Consider the following 16,901-nt stretch of genomic DNA (forward strand, 5'->3'; position numbering starts at 1 on the left):
GTTGTAAACACAAGACAGCTGTGATTTGCCTCAGAAAATATGTGGGTTTGATGAGCTTTCTTCAGACACAAGTTATAGTGGTGATGGCTCTGATACAATGTTCAGAATCGATAGTATATATTAAATAAGGTGTCTTTTAAACAGAAACACATGTAAAAGAAGGTTATGTATTTTTTTTTTTTTTTTGTAGAGACAGAGTCTCACTTTATGGCCCTCGGTAGAGTGCCGTGGCCTCACACAGCTCACAACAACCTCCAACTCCTGGGCTTAAGCGATTCTCTTGCCTCAGCCTCCCGAGTAGCTGGGACTACAGGCGCCCGCCACAACGCCCGGCTATTTTTTGGTTGCAGTTTGGCCGGGGCCGGGTTTGAACCCGTCACCCTCGGTATATGGGGCCGGCGCCCTACCGACTGAGCCACAGGCGCCGCCCCGAAGGTTATGTATTGATCAATTGACAAAAGTGTTGTGAACGGAAGCTTGCAGGGTGTACTGCCGTGCCCCCTTGAATGTGCCCAATCTCATCTGATCTCAGAAGTTCAGCAGGGTTAGGCCTGATTAGTGCTGGATGGGAGAGTGCCTCTTCTTGGCCTGTTGTAGTGGCTCACATCTGTAATCCTAGTGTTCTGGGTGGCCAAGGCAAAAGGATCCACTGAACTCAGGAGTTTGAGACCAGCTTGAGTAAGAATGAGACCTCTTCTGTACTAAGAAAAATGAGCCAGGTGTTTTGACAGGCTCCTGTAGTCCTAGCTACTTGGGAGTTAGGAGGATTGCTTGAACCTAGTCATTTGAGATTGCTGTGAACTAGGCTGAGGCCACAGCCACTCTACTCTGGGAATAGAGCAAGACTCTGTCTCAAAAAATAAAAGGAAAAAAGCTTGTAGAAACCAAATCCTGTATTTTTTTTTTTTTTTTTTGAGACAGAGTCTCACTTTGTGGCCCTGGGTAGAGTGTTGTGGTGTCATAGCTCACAGCAACCTCAACTCATGGGCTCAAGTGATCCTCTTGCCTGAGCCTTCCAAGTAGCCGGGACTACAGGCAACTGCCACAATGCCCAGCTGTTTTTTTAGAGACAGGGTCTCGTCCTTGCTCTGGCTGGTCTCAAACTCTTGAGCTCAGGCAGTCCACCTGCCTCGGCCTCCCAAAGTGCTGGGATTACAGGCGTGAGCCACTGCAACTGGCCCTCAAACCTTGTATTTTACCTAAAAGCAACTCTTTGGTATTAGCCACTTCAGTATTTATGGCAGCTTTATAGAACATAACTACCACAAATGAGAATTCACTATATTTCTGGATATTTAAGTTAATTAAATTGGTATAAAGGTAAATAGAATCTTTTTACAGATTGAGCCACAGGCAGCCCTTCGAGTGTTTCTGGACCTGTATGTCATTTCCCAATGCTGGTCTTCTTGACCTTTTATATCTTTCTTTTCAATGTTTTCTTCCAGCTATCATTTAATAAAAATAGCTACTATTTACTAGTAGCCAGGTTCAGTACTAGCACTTTATATAGTTCACTGAATCCTTATAACCCATTAGAAAGATGCTCTTACTTGCTTTTCAGAGATGATTCATTTCATGGAAATTTATAAACTTTCTCAAAGTCATACAGTTAATCAGTGGCTGGGTATTTTCTGACTCTAAATTCCATATCATCCCTTACTGCATACTGTGTCACACTAGAGCTAATTCCAGCTTATAGCTTGTTTTTCTTTCTGTTTTTTTTTTTTTTGTAGAGACAGAGTCTCACTTTATGACCCTTGGTAGAGTGCCGTGGCCTCACACAGCTCACAGCAACCTCCAACTCCCAGGCATAAGTGATTCTCTTGCCTTAGCCTCCCGAGTAGCTGGGACTACAGGCACCCGCCACAACGCCCGGCCATTTTTTGGTTGCAGTTCAGCCGGGGCCGGGTTTGAACCCGCCACCCTCCGTATATGGGGCCGGCGCCTTACCGACTGAGCCACAGGCGTATAGCTTGTTTTTTTAAATAAGTTTGACTGGAACATAACCATACCCATTGATTACGTATTGTCTGTGGCTGCTTTTAAGCTACGATGGTAGAGGTGAATACGACAGACACAGTATGCCCCACAATGGATAAAATATTTGCTCTCTGGCCCTTTACCATAAAAGTGTTGCTGTCTTTATGTTAAATTAAGTGATATGGGGCAGTAATGCCAAAACAATGAGAAAAAAAATTGAAGATAAAAGAAAACAAAAGGTCAAATGTAGCCCTAATGAAACTTCAGTTAGAAAACTATTTAGAAATTACTTAAAGAGGCAGCACCTGTAGATCAGTGGGTAGGGCGCCAGCCCCATATACTGAGAGTGGTGGGTTCAAACCCGGCCCCAGCCAAACTGCAACAAAAAATAGCTAGGCATTGTGACGGGTGCCTGTAGTCCCAGCTATTTGGGAGGCCGAGGCAAGAGAATCGCCTAAGCCCAAGAGTTGGAGGTTGCTGTGAGCTGTGACGCCATAGCCTTCTACCTAGGGCGATAAAGTGAGACTCTGTCTCTTAAAAAAAAAGAAAAGGAAAGAAATTACTTAAAGAGTTGATTAATGGCCTTTACATTTCTTTTCTTTTTTTTTTTTTTTAAAAGACGGAGTCTCACTTTGTCACCCTCAGTAGAGTGCTATGGTATCACAACTCACAACAACCTCAAACTCTTGGGCTTAAGCGATTCTCTTGCCTCAGCCTCCCGAGTAGCTGGGACTACAGGCGCCCGCCACAACGCCCGGCTATATTTTTGTTGGAGTTTGGCCAGGGCCGGTTTTGAACCCGCCACCCTCGGTATATGGGGCCGGCGCCCTACTCACTAAGCCACAGGCGCTGCCCCATTGGCCTTTAAATTTCATACAATTTATAAACCCACTGATTTTCCCATAGCTGAATTTTATTATTAAAAAATCTTGGCCAGGCAGGTGGATCACTTGAGGCCAGGAGTTTGAGACACCAGCCTGAGCAACATAGCAAGAACTCAATTTGGGTGTGATTCTGTTCTGTGCGGCTTTTCCTTGGAGCAGTAGTCATTTATCTCTGTTTGCCTTCTTGCCCACCTAAGTGTGTGCTACCACCTCATGGAAGATTTGATGGACGTGGACATGAGCCCCTTGAGACCTCAGAACTATCTTTTCAGTTGTGAAGTAAAGGCCAACAAAGATTATAACTTTAAGGTGGATGATGATGAAAATGAGTACCAGTTATCTTTGAGAATGATCAGTTTAGGGGCCGGTGCAAAGGATGAGTTGCACACTGTTGAAGCAGAGGCAATGAATTATGAAGGCAGTCCAATTAGAGTAACGGCAACTTTGAAAATGTCTGTACAGCCAACGGTTTCTCTTGGGGGGGTTTGAAATAGCACCACCCGTGGTCTTACAGTTGAAGTGTGGTTCAGGGCCTGTGCATATTAGTGGGCAGCCGTTAGTAGCTGTGGAAGAAAATGCAGAGTCAGAAGATGAAAAGGAGGAGGAGGATGTGAAACTCTTAAGTATGTCTGGAGAGTGATCTGCCCCTGGAGGTGGTAGCAAGTTTCCATAAGAAAAAGTAAAACTTGCTGCTGGTGAAGATGAAGATGACGCTGATTTTGATGAGGAGGAAACTGAAGAAAAAGCACCAGTGAAGAAATATGTGTGAGACACTCCAGCCAAAAATGCACAAAAATCAAACCAGAATGGAAAGGATTCAAAACCATCAACACCAAGATCAAAAGGTCAAGAATCCTTCAAAAAACAGGAAAAAACTCCTAAAGCACCAAAAGGACCTAGTTCTGTAGAAGACATTAAGGCAAAAATGCAAGCAAGTATAGAAAAAGTTGGGTCTCTTCCCAAAGCGGAAGCCAAGTTCATCAATTATGTGAAGAATTGCTTCTGGATGACTGACCAGGAGGCTGTTCAAGATCACTGGCAGTAGAGGAAGTCTCTTTGAGAAAATAGTTTAAACAGTTCGTTAAAATTTTCCATCTTATGGCAGGCCCCTTGGGCCCGGGCCAGTGGGAGGGTTCAGAACCAAGAAAGCACATCTTGGGAGTAGTAGTTGGGCTGCTGAAACGTAAAGATACTCTGGGGGCGAAGCCCTGACCTAGGCCCCGCGGAGATGTCCAGCTGCGGTGCTTGTATTTGTGGTGCGGCAGCCCCTCTGCTCCTTACCTCCTCATTCGCCTCCGCACAGAGAGGTATTTTTGTGGTCGCATTTGTATACCAGTTTTAGGAAGGCTTGGGACCTTTGAAACTTAGATTCTGCAAAGGGCTCCTTAGAACCTTTACAGAAAACACCAGCATACTTTGCCTCAAAAGATGGGATAAGTAAAGATGGTTCTGGTGATGGAAATAAGAAATCAGTGAGTGAGGGAAGCAATGAGAAGTCAGGCTTTGGGAATTCTGGGAAAGGTGGAACCAGCTGCGCTGTCCAAAATGTGGTGACTTGTGCACGCATGTAGAGACCTTCGTGTATTTACAGCTACCTTGACAAGTATGTTGTTGGCCAGTCATTTGCTAAGAAGGTGCTTTCAGTTGCTGTGTACAATCATTATAAGAGAATATATAATAATATCCCAGCTAATTTGAGCCAGCAAGCAGAAGTTGAGAAGCAGACATCATTAACACCTAGAGAGTTAGAAATAAGAAGATGGGAGGATGAACACAGATTTACAAAATTGCTTCAGATTGCTGGAATCAGCCCACATGGTAATGCTTTAGGAGCATCAGTGCAGCAACAGGTAAATCACAGATACCTCAGGAAAAACCAGGAGGTGAAATATTGGATTCTTCTCATGATGACACAAAACTTGAAAAAAGTAATATTTTGCTGCTCGGACCAACTGGGTCAGGTAAAATCCTGCTGGCACAGATTTTAGCTTAAATGCCTTGATGTCCCTTTTGCTATCTGTGATTGTACAACTTTGACTCGGGCTGGATACGTAGGTGAAGGTATTGCGTTTGTGATTGCCAAACTGCTTCAAGATGCCAATTATAACGTAGAAAATGCACAATAAAGAATTATCTTTCTGGATGAAGTAGATAAGATTGGCACTGTGCCAGGCATTCATCAGTTACGGGACGTAGGTGAGAAGGCATTCAGCAAGGTGTATTAAAACTACTAGAAGGCGGGCGGCGCCTGTGGCTCCGTCAGTAAGGCACCGGCCCCATATACCGAGGGTGGCAGGTTCAAACCCAGCCCCGGCCAAACTGCAACAAAAAAATAGCCAGGCGTTGTGGCGGGCGCCTGTAGTCCCAGCTACTGGGGAGGCTGAGGCAGGAGAATCGCTTAAGCCCAGGAGTTGGAGGTTGCTGTGAGCTGTGTGATGCCACGGCACTCTACCGAGGGCCATAAAGTGAGACTCTGTCTCTACAAAAAAAAAATAAATAAATAAAAAATAAATTCCTTAAAAAAAAAAAAAAAAAAACTACTAGAAGACACAATAGTCAATGTTCCAGAAAAGAATTCCCGAAAGCTACGTGGAGAAACTGTACAAGTTGACACGACAAACATTCTGTTTGTTTCATCTGGTGCTTTCAATGGTTTAGACAGAATCATAAGCAGGAGGAAAAATGAAAAGTATCTTGGATTTGGAACACCTTCTAATCTGGGAAAAGGCAGAAGGGCTGCAGCTGCTGCAGACCTTGCTAATTGAAGTGGAGAATCAAATACTCATCAAGACATTGAAGAAAAAGATCGGTTATTACATCATGTGGAAGCCAGAGATCTCATTGAATTTGGCATGATTCCTGAGTTTGTGGGACAGTTGCCTGTGGTAGTTCCTTTGCATAGTCTAGATGAGAAAACATTTGTACAAATACTGACCGAGCCACGTAATGCTGTTATTCCTCAGCACCAGGCTTTATTCAGCATGGATAAGTGTGAGCTGAATGTTACTGAGGATGCTGTGAAAGCTATAGTCAGACTGGTACTAGAACGAAAAACAGGTGCACCGGGCCAGTGTTTGAAGTCCCTAATTCTGGTATCGTTTGTGTGGAGGTTGACGAGAAGTAGTAGGAAAAAAGGAACCAGGATACATTTGGGCTCCAACAAAAGAATTCTCTGAAGAGGAGTATGACTCGGGTTGAAGAAGAAGGATGGCCTCGCCAAGCAGATGCAGACAGCTAAACTGTCAGATTCCTGTCCTGTAGATAAAGCTTTTCCTCCTTCTTTTGTTTAGGATCATAACTGTCTCTGCAGTCTGATATTAAAGGATTGGGATCTGTCTTGGCTATCATACATGGTCAGAGAAGCTTTTAGGATAAGAATCAGATCATGTATATTATTGTAACATCACATTGATTTATACAGCGGACATTAGGTGGACTTTAATGATACATTGTTCAGAAATGTACGTTATTTTGGTTCAGTTTTTTAAAAATATGCTTTAACAAAATTCTTAGGAATTCTTTTAAGCAATGCAGGTATTGCAATAACTGTGGGTTTTACAATGTTACTCTACAAATGGGAAAATAAATTCTTTAAAAGTGAAAAAAATTTTTCCGTCTTATTTCATTCTGTAACAGTTGATATCAGGCTGTCCTTTTTATAATGCAGAGTGAGAACTTTCCCTACCATGTTTGATAAATGTCCAGGTTCCATTGCCAAGAAGGTGTTGTCCAAAATGCCTGTTAATTTTTAAAGATGGAACTTCCACCCTTCCCTTGGTTTTAAGCGGTCAGACATGGAAATGGTGGGGAGACAAAAATATACATGTGAAATAAACTCAGCATTTTAATAAAGTAAAAAAAAAAAAAACTCTACTAAAAAATAAAAAACTTACCTAGGCACCGTGGCACAAGCCTGTGGTCCCAGCTACTTGGGAAGCTAAGGCAGGAGGATTGATTGAGCTCAGGAATTTGAAGTTACAGTGAACTATGATGACACCACTGCACTCTAGCCTGGGCAACAGAGGGAGACCTTGTAATTAAAAAAAATAAAATAATCTTAGTATAGGCTTTCTGATTTAGTGATTTAGTATAAAGCAATTATCACATGATTCATTTGGTTATTAAATGAAAATATCTCTTGATCTTTTTCTTTCCTCAGGTTTTGGTGGGAGCTGTTTCCAAAAAGATGTTCTAAACTTGGTTTATCTCTGTGAGGCTCTGAATTTGCCTGAAGTAGCTCGTTATTGGCAGCAGGTATTAATTTTTATGGTTGTAATTTCTGTCTACCTTCTAGTTACCCATCATCCTCTTGTAATGTTCTTGATGGAATATATTCTAGGCACTCAACTATTATTTAATTTGCTTATTTTAGGTTTAATATTTGGGCTTCTGAGTTTTTAATTTTTTCTTGCTAATCAATTGTGATGGAAGGTTCTGATAAACCAGTTTTTCTTCTAATTTTATAACTAAATTTGCTTGTGGAGTAAAACAGGAAGTATTATCCTTAATTATAATTCTCCTCCATCTTGATAGGCATAAAATCATTGTAAAGGAGAAACTTATATTGTAATTCTTTCAAGTGGTTTGAGTTTTTTGTAGAGACAGAGTCTCACTTTATCACCCTTGGTAGAGTGCCATGGCATCACACAGCTCACAGCAACCTCCAACTCCTGGGCTGAAGCGATTCTCTTGCCTCAGCCTCCCGAGTAGCTGGGACTACAGGTGCCCACCACAACGCCTAGCTATTTTTTGGTTTGCAGTTCAGCCGGGGCCGAGTTTGAACCCGCCACCCTCGGTATATGGGGCCGGCGCCTTACCGACTGAGCCACAGGAGCCACCCGGTTTGAGTTTTTATATATTTGTTTTGTTTTTGTTTTTGAGACAGGGTCTCATTATATTGCCCTTGGTAGAGTGTTGTGGCGTTATAGCTCACAGCAACCTCAAACCCTTGGGCTTAAGCGATTCTCTTGCCTCAGCCTCCCAAGTAGCTGGGACTATAGGCACCTGCCAGAACACCTGGCTATTTTTTTGTTGTAGTTGTCATTGTTGTTTAGCTGGCCCGGGCCAGGTTTGAACTCACCAATGCGTGTGGCCAGTGCCATAACTACTGTGCTATGGGTGCCAAGCCTTTATATATTTGTTTTATCCCTTTCAGATTCGTAGAGCTAAAATTAGAACCCCTTTCCAAATTGGAAGCAAAGAATGAGCTCTAGGAACTAGAGTTAATGTTTATTGAATGTGTGCCTGTACTGGGTACTTTTGGTGGGACTTTGCATGTAGTATCTCATTTAGCTCTCATCACAAACATCATCCCTATTTTTAGATGAGAGAACTGACATTTAGAGATGTTAAGTAATTTGTCCAGGACACTAGGCAGTATATATGTGCCTTTCCCAAATATTTTTTCACAACAGAAAAAAATAGGTTTAATATTTGGGCTTCTGAGTTTTCAATTTGGTAGAGAATCTAAGGAAATGAACATTTTTTTAGGGAAAACATACACTTAGTGTCATTTCAGTCATCCAGCATGATGGCTTTATCTTACTGTTCATTATGCAAAAAATGCAGATAAAGCCTTGATTTTCTAAAACTTTGAGCTTATTTTCCAAGCTCTCAAGGTTTGAGATGGCCCCTGGAAGTTTAGAACCTTTTTAAAAAGTCTATTTTTGTATGTTTCCTGGTCACCAACCTAAATTTAACAAATCACACGATCAGAGACTTTCATAACATTTAATTTAAAGCTTTTCAAATAGTATTTGTGGTGTTATGGTTCATCCAGAGACAGCTGTAACTCTGCACATTGACTGTTCCCTGTCTACATTCTACTTAACCTGAATTTTGGAGAATGTGGGGTATAAGCATCTGAAGGAGTAGTACTTTGGGGTTTGATTGCTTACAGAATTGCTTCCATAGGGGTTGGAGAAGTTGGCCAAGGAAAATACTGTTTTTTATTTGGCTTATTTAGCTGGTCTTCAAATGGTCTTAGAATTTTGTTCCTCATTTTTTGCATCCATCCCAGCCTAATGCATAGAAAATCAAGCCAAATGAAAAAAATTTTTTTTCATTATTATTGTTATTATTATTTTTGAGACAGAGTCTCACTTTGTCACCCTCCCTTAGGGTGCTATGGTATCATAGCTCCCAGCAACCTCAGACTCTTGAGTTCAAGTGATTCTTTTGCCTCAGCCTCCCAAGTAGCTGGGATTACAGGTGCCCGCCAAAGCACCCCACTATTTTTTTTTTTTTTTTTTTTTTGTAGAGACAGAGTCTCACTACTTTATGGCCCTCGGTAGAGTGCCTTGGCATCAAACAGCTCACAGCAACCTCCAACTCCTGGGCTTAAGTGATCCTCCTGCCTCAGCCTCCCGAGTAGCTGGGACTACAGGTGCCCGCCACAACGCCCGGCTATTTTTTGGTTGCAGTTTGGCCAGGGCCAGGTTTGAACCCGCCACCCTCGGTATATGGGGCCGGCACCTTACCGACTGAGCCACAGGCGCCGCCCAGCACCCCACTATTTTTAGAGATGGGGTCTCCCTTTTGCTCAGGCTGGTCTTGAACTTGAGCTCAGGTGATCCCCCTCCCCCACGCCTCGGCCTCCCAAAGTGCTAGGATTATAGGCATGAGCCATCTCGCCCAGCAAGCCAAATGAAAATTAAAAAAATTTTTTGAGACAGAGTCTTACTCTGTTGCCCTGGTAGAGTGCCATGGCATCATCATAGCTCATGGCAACCTCAAACTCTTGGGCTCAAGCGATCCTTTTGCCTCAGTTTTTATTTTTAGTAGAGATTGGGTCTGCTCTTGTTCAGGCTGGTCTCAAACTCCTGAGCTCAAGCAGTCCACCTGCCTTGGCTTCCCAGAGTGCTAGGATTACAGGTGTGAGGTGCCACACTTGGCCTGGAAAATAAAAATTCTCAGGATGGTTTTAAGGATGGTTTTTAAAAATAAAAATTAAAATTAAATTTTATTTTTAAATTGGAGGACCATTGAGTTTGTTTAATCTGTGCCTTCTGTTAATATGTAAGTCTTGTATTGATATAATAGCACCATAAAACTCTGAGTATGTATGTCATAGGCTGTACCTCTTTTAACCAATCATTGCACAACTGTACCGGTCATTTCAGGTAATAGACATGAATGACTACCAGAGGAGGAGGTTTGCTTCCCGAATCATAGACAGTCTGTTTAATACAGTGACTGATAAGAAGATAGCTATTTTGGGGTTTGCATTCAAAAAGGACACCGGTGATACGAGGTATCAATTCTTTAAAATATTTCAACCCCTTTGAGAGTGTGTTTACTCCTCATCTTATCCTGGGTTTTGATTGGTGGATGTATGAACAAAATATGTGTGTATATGTCTTGGGTACCAAAAAAATATATACACATTTAAAATGATGTCATCTATGTTTATTTTGAAGTTAAATTGAATTATCATAGCAATGTGTAGTATGACATTCCCTCAAAAGGTGGCATTAATCAAATGAATGCTAGGCAGGACAAAGAAAATGGCAGAAGCAGAGTTGTCATTTGAGGAGTGCAAGACCATTTTGAAGTGGTATCTGAAATTGGAGAATGCTGTGGAAGTAGAATGACAATGGAGGCTTAAGTATGCAACAGTACTTCCAACATGCCTAACAATTGCACATTTTCATGATAAGTTGGGACATGTGCAACTGTATGCACAAAGGAAGATCTGGGAGGCCTCGGACACGCAGTACCAAGTCCTGCTTCTACTATGGTGTTGGAACAGGAACAGTTTACGTGCTTGCCATAGCAGTCTACCAAATAATATGCTGATGGTAACCACTTTGAGCACCTCTTGTATTTTTTTTTTTTTTTTTTTTGAGACAGTCTCACTATGTCACCCTTGGTAGAGTGCTGTGCTATCATAGCTCACAGCAACCTCAAACTCTTGGGCTTAAGTGATTCACTTGCCTCAGCTTTGCAAGTAGCTGGGACAATAGGCGTCCACCACAACACCTGGCTTTTTGGTTGCAGTTGTCGTTGTTTAGCTGGCCCGGGCTGGGTTTGAACCCGCCAGCCTCACTATGTGTGACTGGCTCCCTAACCACTAGCTAAGGGTGCCAAGCCGAGCACCTCTTATAATTACAGAAGTCAAACTTTAGGCCAGGGACAGTGGCTCACACCTGTAATCCCAGCACTTTGGGAGGCCAAGGTGGGTGGATTGAGCTCACAGGTTTGAGACCAACCTGAACAAGAAATAAGACCCCATCTCTAAAAATAGCTGGGTGTTTTGGTGGGTGCCTGTAGTCTCAGCTACTTGGGAGGCTGAGACAAGAGCCCAAGAGTTTGAGGTTGTTGTGGGCTATGACACCATGGCACTCTACCCAGGGCAAGGCTGTGTCTCAGAAAAAAAAAAAAAAAGAAAGTCATTGCCAGAAGCCCACAAACGGGCAATGGACACCCGAGCATCTCTTTCTTTACTGTAAAAAATTAAAAAAAATGTTAAACTTGACTTGTGTTCATCTTTTGTTCTTTGTATACATTATTACAATTTTAATACAGATTTTTCTTTTTAAAAATGTGTATACATTTTTTGGCACCCTCTATATATGTAGGTTAAAGAATAAAAATAAACATCCATATCTTCACTACTCAGCCAGCTTAAGAAATAGAACCTTACTTGTATCATAAACTCCCTGGTTATTAGAGTATACTGCCATTTAAAGCTTAGCAATACTGATTTTTTTTTCCTTCAGAGAATCCTCTAGTATATATATTAGCAAGTATTTGATGGATGAAGGTGCACACCTCCATATATATGACCCCAAAGTACCCAGGGAGCAAATAGTAGTGGATCTTTCTCATCCAGGTGTTTCCGAGGATGACCAAGGTAAGGCTTTGAGTCTCATGAATCACTTTGAAAGTATGGAAAACCTTTGGTTGTTTAGTTTTTATCATATATATCATTAATATACCCTCTTTTCAGCCTTGTTTCTCTAAAATTAAACTCTTAGGCATTATGTCATCAAGTTTGATTTGAAGTAATCGATTGTTAGTTCAATGATTTTTCCAACATATCCACAAAGCCCCATAGGTTCCAAAAAGATGATTCTGGGGTAAGGTTTCATGGCACTTTAGGTCTCCTGTCATCCCCATTGATACTAAAGTCAGACTATTCCACTTCCGTCAGATGCCCAACCTCACCTGCAATCCTAGTTTTAAAATACATACAACACTTCTCTCCTTATCTGTGGTTTTACTTTCTGCAGTTTCAGTTACCCAACGCCAATCTCAGTATAAAAATGTTAAATGGAAAATTACAGAAATAAATTGTAAATTGTATGCTATTCTGAGTAGGGTGATGAACTCACTTGCCACCCTGGCTTTATCCTGCCAGAGACATGAATCATCCATTTGCTGGCATATCCACACTGGATGCTACATGCCCATTAGTTACAGTTAGTAGCAGTTTTGGTTATCAGATCCAAAAAACACAATCAACATATGCAGGGCTCAGTACTATTTATGGTTTCAGATATCCACTGGAGGTCTTGGAGTGTATCCCCTGTGGATAAGGAGCTACTGTAATTGCCAATAACTCCTTTTTATTTCCCCTTTTTTGTTGTTGCTGCTGTTATAGTGTCCCGACTTGTGACCATTTCCAAGGATCCATATGAAGCGTGTGATGGTGCCCATGCTGTTGTTATTTGCACTGAGTGGGACATGTTTAAGGTGAGATGACTGAAATGATATTAAGGAAAATTCTAGAGGTTTTCTAGTATCGTTGGGGTCAAATAAGGGTTCATGTATATATTCTGATTGTTCCTTTGGCATGTCTTTACAGGAATTGGATTATGAACGCATTCATAAAAAAATGCTGAAGCCAGCCTTCATCTTTGATGGACGACGTGTCCTGGATGGGCTCCACAGTGAACTACAGACCATTGGCTTCCAGGTAATCATGATGCTGGATTGTTTTTTTATTTGGGCATTTGCTTTTTAAACCTATTGCATGGGTTTTAGAATTTTCATATTTTCTCATTTAGCAATAACATAACTTTGGAGTAACATGCCAGTATTTTGGGAAGTGTCTGTAAAGTTTTGTAACCTACTCCCTCTAAATTTGTGATCTTGTCATTCAGTGTTGACTCTAATGTAATGAGGGCATCAGTTGCCTATATATAGAGACAGAATGTGCCCTGCTTTGCCTCATAGTATAAAGATCATGTAAGAAAATACATTAATATGTTTTGAAAACTACAAAATGCAATATAGTTTTTGTATGTTGATATTATTATTATTATTTTAGACAGTCTTATTATGTCACCCTTGGAAGAGTGCTGTGGCATCACAGCTCACAGCAACCTCCAACTTTTTTTTTTTTCTTTTTTTTCTTTTTTGTAGAGACAGAGTCCCACTTTACTGCCCTTGGTAGAGTGCCGTGGCGTCACATGGCTCACAGCAACCTCCAGCTCTTGGGCTTATGTGATTCTCTTGCCTCAGCCTCCCGAGCAGCTGGGACTACAGGCGCCTGCCACAATGCCTGGCTGTTTTTTTGTTGTTGCAGTTTGGCTGGGGCTGGGTTTGAACCCACCACCCTTGGCATATGGGGCCAGCACCCTACTTAATGAGCCACAGGCACCGCCCGCAACCTCCAACTTCTGAGCTTAAGCGATTCTCTTGCCTCAGCCTTCCAAGTAGCTGGGACTACAGGCACCCACCGCAATGCCCGGATATTTTTTTGTTGTTGTTGTAGTTGTTATTGTTCTTTAGCTGGCCCAGACTAGGTTTGAACCCGCCACCCTGGGTGTATGTGGTTGACACCCTACCTACTGAGCTACGGGTGTTTCCAATAATGAGAATTTCTAAATCATTAAAGACAACTGATAAATGTAAAGCAGAAACCCTTTCATTGGGGTATGAGTTAGAATTAAGTATTAGTTTTTAATTCAAAAGACATAAAAACTGAGTGGTATATTTATCTCTCCAGTGGATGGGAGATAAACTTATGACTATTAAAAAAGTAATATACCTGGGCGTGGTGGCTCACACCTGTAATCCTGCACTCTGGGAGGCTGAGGTGGGTGGATTGCTTGAGCTCACCAGTTAGAGACCAGCCTAAGCAAAAGCAAGACCCGCCTATCTCTACTAAAAAATAAAAAAACTGAAGCAAGAGGATCACTTGAGCCCCGAGTTGGAGATAGCTGTGAGCTGTGATGCCACAGCACTCTACCCTGGGTGACAGCTTGAGACTTTGTCCCAAAAGTAAATAAATAAAGAAATAAAGTAATATCTTTAAAGATGAAAATTTTAAATATATAGAAAATGTAGTATGTGAAATAAAAATTCTCATTTATTGAAGGCTGACTTGCTGTACAGTAAGCTTTATCCAATTTAACCCTGACCAGGCCCTTTGAGATAGGTGGTACAAACATACTTTTTAAATGAGGAAGGAAGACCTAGAGAGGTTGGTTAGGTAACATAGCAAGAATCAGCCAGGATTCTAACGGGGGCCTTTTAGCCTCTGATGGCTGAACTTCTAAGAACTATGCTATTACAGCTTTTACAGGGTTTTTAGTATATGGGAAACGAAAATGAGAATAGAGTATGAGAGAAAATATGAAGTAACTAGAATCTGATCTGTTGTTTTCATACATGCTTCTACGAACAGAAATAGGCCAAAGTGGGTCATACCTGTAATCCTAGCCCTCTGGGAGGCTGAGGCGGGAGGACTCCATCTGAGCTCAGGAGTTCAAGACCAGCTTGAGCAAGACCCCTCTTCTAAAAATAGAAATATTAGCTGGGCATTGTGATAGGCACCTGTAGTCCCAGCCACTTGGGAGGCTGAGCCAGAAGGATTGCTTGAACCCAGGAGTTTGAGGTTGCTGTGATCTAGGCTGATGACGTGGTACTGTAGCCTGGGAAACAATGAGACTCTATCTCAAAAACAATAGTGGCATTGTGATTCATTACTGTGATGTTTGAGGAAGTCTTGTGTGGGAAGTGGCAGCAGTGAGAACGTCTAAATATGAATATGAACAGTAGCTTATACACTGATTCTAGAAACACAAAAAATAGCTAAGGAACCAAAGATCTCTTTTTTTTTTTTTTAGTAGAGACGAGTCACACAGCTCACAGCAACCTCCAATTCCTGGGCTTAGGCGATTCTCTTGCCTCAGCCTCCAGAGTAGCTGGGACTACAGGCACCCACCACGCCTGGCTATTTATGCTTTTCACAAGAAAACTAACCTAGGTTTCCCCCTATTTCACTACATTTATAGAGTTCTTAAATTTATGCATTATAATTATTAATAGTTCCTTTTTAAAATCTTTTTTCTTCAGATTGAAACAATTGGCAAAAAGGTGTCTTCAAAGAGAATTCCATATGCTCCTTCGGGTGAAATTCCAAAATTCAGTCTTCAGGATCCACCTAACAAGAAACCTAAAGTCTAGACATTGCTGTGATTGTGATTTTTTTTGGTACTTTAGGCTAGCAAATATCTATTGATGTTAAATGGTGAATGAACCAAGTGTTTTTAAGGAAATGAAATTATTTTTTTAATGATCAAATTTATAATAGCTATATGGGTATTAGCATATCTGATAATTATGAATCTAGAATATTTTTTACATATTTTTATATCGTTAGTTTGGTTATTGGATGAGTAGAAAAATAATCATGTTGGTTTTAATGGTGTCAGTTTTTGTAAAATAAAAATTAAACCAAACACCTCTTACTTTATAAATTGTCCATAAGTAGCACTTTAATATCACATTGTAAAGGGAAAGACACTTCTGTTTTCCTGGTCACTGGTTTGTCATTACGTATGTATTTGGAAGCCATGAAATTACTACACTAAATAACCTTTACAAGTATGGTCTGGTTAAAGTACTGTGTTCCTTTTAGTTTCAATGAGATGTGTCACTGATTTTATTTTTTTCCTTAGCTCACTTCAAATATGTTTAAAAGACTTTTTAACACGAAGAGAAAATCAATAGTATTATCTATTTACCTCTCCTGTATTTCTTAGTTTTCCTCATTGCTCATTATTTTTGTAGTCCAAGAGCGAAAAATATTGGTTACCTTGATTTTGCCTTTTTATTTCTACTCTATATTGTAATTTTTATTTTTTTCTTTAAATAAGAAAGCCAATGTATCTCATATATAAACTTAAGTGGATTTTACAGATTACATATAGCATCACTCTAAAATAGGAATTTTTGTGTGTATATCCATCTGCTTTTTTCTTATGTCTCTTGTTGACTATTTGCAGTGGTATTTGCTTTTGTTTGATCATTATTGAAATATGTCACGTGTCCATGTGATGCTTGTGCTCTGCTGAGAGTGCACAAATGTGTTAAATAGATGCACATCTCATCTTTTGGGAAATTTGCAGTGCAGTAAGAAGAAAGAGACAGATACAAAGGTGAGGACAGATACATCTGTACAGATTAACAAACACATAAATAAAACATTCTGCATCAACAACCCTGTGGGTGTAATTTTTGTCATGGTGCAAGTAATTGTATGAATCTTAACAGTCTGACATTAGGTGGGAAAAAAAGGACTCCACTTTTTTAAGAAAAGTACTATATCCTTCTTTTTTTTTTTGAGACAAGAGTCTCACTTTGTCGCCCTTGGTAGATTGCTATGGCGTCATAGCTCACAGCAACCTCAAACTATTTTTTTTTTTTTGCAGTTTTGGCCAGGGCTGGGTTTGAACCCGCCACCTCCGGCATATGGGACCGGTGCCTTACTCCTTTGAGTCACAGGCACTGCCCTCAAACTATATTTTTTTTAGAGACCAGGTCTTGCTCTGGCTCAGGCTGGTCTCGAACTTGTGAGCTCAGGCAATCCACCCGCTTGGCCTCCCAAAGTACTAGGATTACAGGTCTGAGCCACTGTGCCCAGCATTGTTTTTGTTTTTTTGAGGCAAGGTCTTTCACTGTCACCTGGGCTAGAGAGTACAATGACTTAATAGCTCACTGCAACCTTGAGCTCCTGGTCTCCAGAGATCCTCCCGTTTCAGCCTCCTCAGCAGCCAGGATTACAGGCATCCACTACCATGCCTG

At 41.1% G+C, this 16,901-nt stretch overlaps 1 protein-coding gene and 2 pseudogenes across 3 annotated transcripts in view; all 3 read left to right on the forward strand.

Annotated features, from left to right (window-relative positions):
* UGDH (UDP-glucose 6-dehydrogenase) overlaps positions 1–16,317 on the forward strand; it is a 51,921-nt gene extending 35,604 nt beyond the window's left edge. For both annotated transcript variants that reach the window (XM_053578148.1, XM_053578149.1), the window contains exons 7-12: positions 7,024–7,118; positions 9,986–10,116; positions 11,585–11,718; positions 12,469–12,560; positions 12,673–12,783; positions 15,171–16,317. In XM_053578148.1, coding sequence (XP_053434123.1) covers positions 7,024–7,118; positions 9,986–10,116; positions 11,585–11,718; positions 12,469–12,560; positions 12,673–12,783; positions 15,171–15,281 — 674 coding nt within the window. In that variant the 3' untranslated portion in view covers positions 15,282–16,317. The remainder of the gene's footprint in view (positions 1–7,023; positions 7,119–9,985; positions 10,117–11,584; positions 11,719–12,468; positions 12,561–12,672; positions 12,784–15,170) is intronic.
* LOC128576124 (nucleophosmin-like) lies at positions 3,078–3,932 on the forward strand (annotated as a pseudogene).
* On the forward strand, positions 4,093–6,778 carry LOC128576133 (ATP-dependent Clp protease ATP-binding subunit clpX-like, mitochondrial; annotated as a pseudogene). The gene is made up of 2 exons (XR_008377249.1): positions 4,093–5,101; positions 5,412–6,778. The product of XR_008377249.1 is annotated as an ATP-dependent Clp protease ATP-binding subunit clpX-like, mitochondrial (transcript).
* Positions 16,318–16,901: the final 584 nt, after the last annotated feature.

This window comes from Nycticebus coucang, chromosome 23 (genome assembly GCF_027406575.1).
Source record: "Nycticebus coucang isolate mNycCou1 chromosome 23, mNycCou1.pri, whole genome shotgun sequence".
Classification (NCBI taxonomy): domain Eukaryota; kingdom Metazoa; phylum Chordata; class Mammalia; order Primates; family Lorisidae; genus Nycticebus; species Nycticebus coucang.